Source organism: Cryptomeria japonica, chromosome 10 (assembly GCF_030272615.1).
Source record: "Cryptomeria japonica chromosome 10, Sugi_1.0, whole genome shotgun sequence".
NCBI lineage: Eukaryota > Viridiplantae > Streptophyta > Pinopsida > Cupressales > Cupressaceae > Cryptomeria > Cryptomeria japonica.
The window spans coordinates 271,383,625-271,387,383 of NC_081414.1; the positions used below are offsets into that span (position 1 = coordinate 271,383,625).

The 3,759-nt window shown below is 33.0% G+C and overlaps 1 protein-coding gene across 1 annotated transcript; it reads right to left on the reverse strand.

The window, feature by feature from the left end:
* Positions 1–2,430: 2,430 nt before the first annotated feature.
* On the reverse strand, positions 2,431–3,030 carry LOC131035475 (histone H4). The gene has a single exon (XM_057967178.2). The coding sequence runs from the start codon at positions 2,956–2,958 to the stop codon at positions 2,647–2,649; it is 312 nt and encodes a 103-aa protein (XP_057823161.1). The 5' UTR covers positions 2,959–3,030; the 3' UTR covers positions 2,431–2,646.
* Between the last annotated feature and the right edge of the window lie 729 nt (positions 3,031–3,759).

Sequence of the window (3,759 nt, forward strand, 5' to 3'; positions counted from 1 at the left end):
CTTTATCATTTTATCTTAATTTAACCTTTATCCTACCCCAACTTCAACTTCCAAGATGCAAGGCGCATGCTTATACATTATGGTTTGAGCCACCAAGCTGGAATAGACATTAGAACCCCGTTATCTTGCATTCCTTGAAAGTCAAAAAAATATTGTCGAGACCAAGGCGACATACCAGCCTGGTCTTGCACTTTTTTCCTTGAATTTCAAGAGGACAATTTGGTGGTCTTATCTAATTCAAATCCCGCTCCGAGCGAATAAATCACAAATATAAGTTGGCCTAAAGGTGATTTTAATTATGAAATCCCTATAAAAGGCATCCTTCTCAATTCATTTTAAACATGATATCTTATGCTAACATCATCATACAATTGAATAACAATTATTCTTCCTCAAAAGCATATTTGATTAAAAGAGCAACAAACTACATCAAGGCATCTTCTATTTATATTTCATCTATAATTTCATGTGATTTATCATGTTATTGCATCAACAAATGGAGGACTTATCCTAAGAGCATTGCATCACTAATTGAAGGTATAATCATCTTCATTCAAGCATTTCAATTTCATATCTAACCCTTCCCTCAAAAGGCAAGCTTTCCAATTCAATTTTTATTTCAAATAGGGTTAATTTCAAACTCAAGGTTTGGCCTAAGGTAAACCCCTATCCACAACCCCTTTATTTCCTCTTGTGTGTAGCTATAGGTACCTGACAAAGCCGAAAGACCTTGAATAGCATCAAGATAACAATACAAACTTGTTCCCAAAATTTGGCCCTAGTTTTCAAGGACCAAGGCATTGTGGTGCCCTTGTCCCAAGACCAAGGCATTAGGGCATCTTGGTCCTCAACATTTTTCAAGGGTGGATTCCAAACAACTTAAAGTTCCAAATTTTTTGACACCTCAAAAGACCAAGGTATTCTAGCACCTGGGCCTACCAAATCAACATCAAATTTCAATCACAAGTGCACAATCAAATTTCATGCTCAATTCTATTTATGTTATAGTATTTTTGATTATCTTCCAATCATTTGCAACAACTTGAGCGTTTACTTTCTTCATACCTTAGCCATAGTTTTGCATCACTTCAAGATATCTTCATAGTTCATTCACTTTCCATAACAACAAAGGAATAAAAATCCTTGAAGTATCATTTGACTCTCTTCCACAAGAGTTAGTCAAGTACAATCACTTCTCTAGGTGATTTCAAATGTTAATATGAAAGTGCATCTTGGTCTTATATCCTACTCGATTTTGTTTTCATACTACACACTAACATTCAAAAATGGGTTCTCTATATGGTAATGAAAGCTAGAATGTCCATTTGAAAATTAATTATAACATTTAATTATGCAAAATTTCCAATTTTTTGGCTCTCCTACATAGATATATATTCATTGAAAGAAGTACAAAGCTTTGGACCCTTAAAGCCAATCTCAAAACTTTGTTAGAAAATTTGATGGTGTCAAGAAGTACTATCTCAAGAAGCTTTCACTTTGAGAAAACTCTCCTAGATTGGTTTAGAACACATTTGCCCTCCATGGCAAAACTCAAAGATAGCAACTATGATCCTCCTCTAACTCAATATCACAGTTTAAATATATTTGTAGTTTTTATTTGTCCTAGATATGAAATTACAAAAAGAAACCAAAAAATAAAACCTACAACTCATGATAAGACTATACAATATACAAAAAATAACATAAAATAAATATTCATAAAAATTTAAATATATTTTTCATTATTTTAAATAATTTTCAATACATTTTACTATTATTTTACAAATTAAACAAATTTATCTATAGCCTCAAACAAATCACTTATCCATACAATAGATTTGGCTTCACACTAACACAAAAAAAACACATTAAAACTGAAAACCTATTATACAAATCTTGAAATATAACACACATGAATATAAGATTCACCAATAACAAATAAAGTTTAGAGTTGATGAGACATTATTTTAGTTTGTTCCACTACTAAGACTCTTTGACTTAAAAATCTCAAATTCGATATTTGTTTATAAATATCAAACTTCCATTTAGATTAAAACAAGAAAACAAAAACAAAAATCACCAATTCATTTTTAATGAGTTTAAATACATCAAGATCCATATTCAGTGTTTCTTATAGATTTACTCCTTAACAAAACAAATTGCAAAAAGCTGCAAATATGTAAAACAGAATCTTACAGCAAACACTTGTTGAGCCATTTGCTGATCATCCAGCCAAATACGCCAGCACATTGAACAAATGTGCTTATTTCTTCGGCTACTCTTTTCTAGAAAAACACCCTTAAAAAGCCCATACCTAATCAAGACATTCTGAAGATCTGCTTGGCAATAATAATTATCCGCTAACTTCAATACAGTTGGCTTTTGACAATTCGCTTAACCAAGATATACTTAACGCATTTCAATACCAGAAACTGAAAAACACATCATCACAAATACATTGATTGCCAACAAAATATACCAACATCATCTCACAATGCTATCACTGAAACCCTAAAAGTCCACAAGAATAAAAGCAGCAAGAGCTACTGAAATCTAGAGCAACTACATTTAGCAGAGTCTGAAAACTTCCAACAAATGGTGGTGTCAAAAGACACCAAAGAATTAGAACAATAGGAACTAAAAGCCCTAGCCGCCGAAGCCATAAAGGGTCCTGCCCTGCCTTTTCAAAGCATAAACGACATCCATGGCAGTGACAGTCTTCCTGCGGGCATGCTCAGTGTAGGTAACAGCATCTCTGATAACATTCTCAAGAAATATCTTGAGAACTCCCCTGGTTTCTTCATAAATGAGGCCACTGATACGCTTGACACCTCCTCTCCTTGCAAGTCTGCGAATGGCAGGCTTGGTAATACCCTGAATGTTATCTCGCAGCACCTTCCTGTGCCTCTTTGCACCTCCTTTGCCCAGCCCCTTTCCACCCTTTCCGCGGCCCGACATGGTTTTACTCTGTTCAATAACAAGAAAAAAATCCCCTTCAACAAAACAAAGGCAGACCTGATTATGATGAAGCTTGCGCGCCGCGCTATTTATAAAGGTTGCATCTCACAAATTTGAATTTTTTTCCCGCTCAATCGTTTTAAATCGTGACCGTTAAATACTTGGGTGATCCGTGGCTCTCTATTCTCCCAGGTCTCCACCGTCGATTGGCGTCCCACGGATCGACGAACATTACATTAAAAATGTCTTAAATTTGCTTTCACTTCATTTAAATGTTTGTGATGGGACCAATCCACATACACTTATTTGAGACATTTTAAAGTGTGTAACTTTGAGTTTTCCTTAATGTGATAGAATGATTTTATTTTTGGAGTGATTCTCTCAAAAAAAAAATGTTGAATGATTTTAGTAAATCTACAAGTATAGAATCAAATAAGGAAATTGTTTTTGGGGAGTTATTTTGATTGAATTTGATTTTGGTTTTAATAAATAATTTTTTTAAAAAAATTATATAAATTAAATTTATAAAAGGGTTGAATTTTTAGAATAATATTTAAATTTATGTTTATGGAATTACAATTTAAAATTTTGTTTTGATTTTTAGGATTAACATTTTGAATTATTCAACAAATATTCTAGAAATCAATTTTTAAGAATATCGATCAATGCTTGAGCTTACTAAAATAAGAAATTAGTGAGCAAAAAAAAATCCGTTCATTATATTAGAGTACTTAAGACATTGTATGTTTCACTAGTTGTAATTAAGTCACGCGGGTATTTATCCCCATTTCCATGTAATGC

Bases quoted from the DNA above. Each gene is read 5' to 3' on its own strand.
- LOC131035475 (XM_057967178.2), bottom strand. From the start codon at position 2,958: ATGTCGGGCCGCGGAAAGGGTGGAAAGGGGCTGGGCAAAGGAGGTGCA.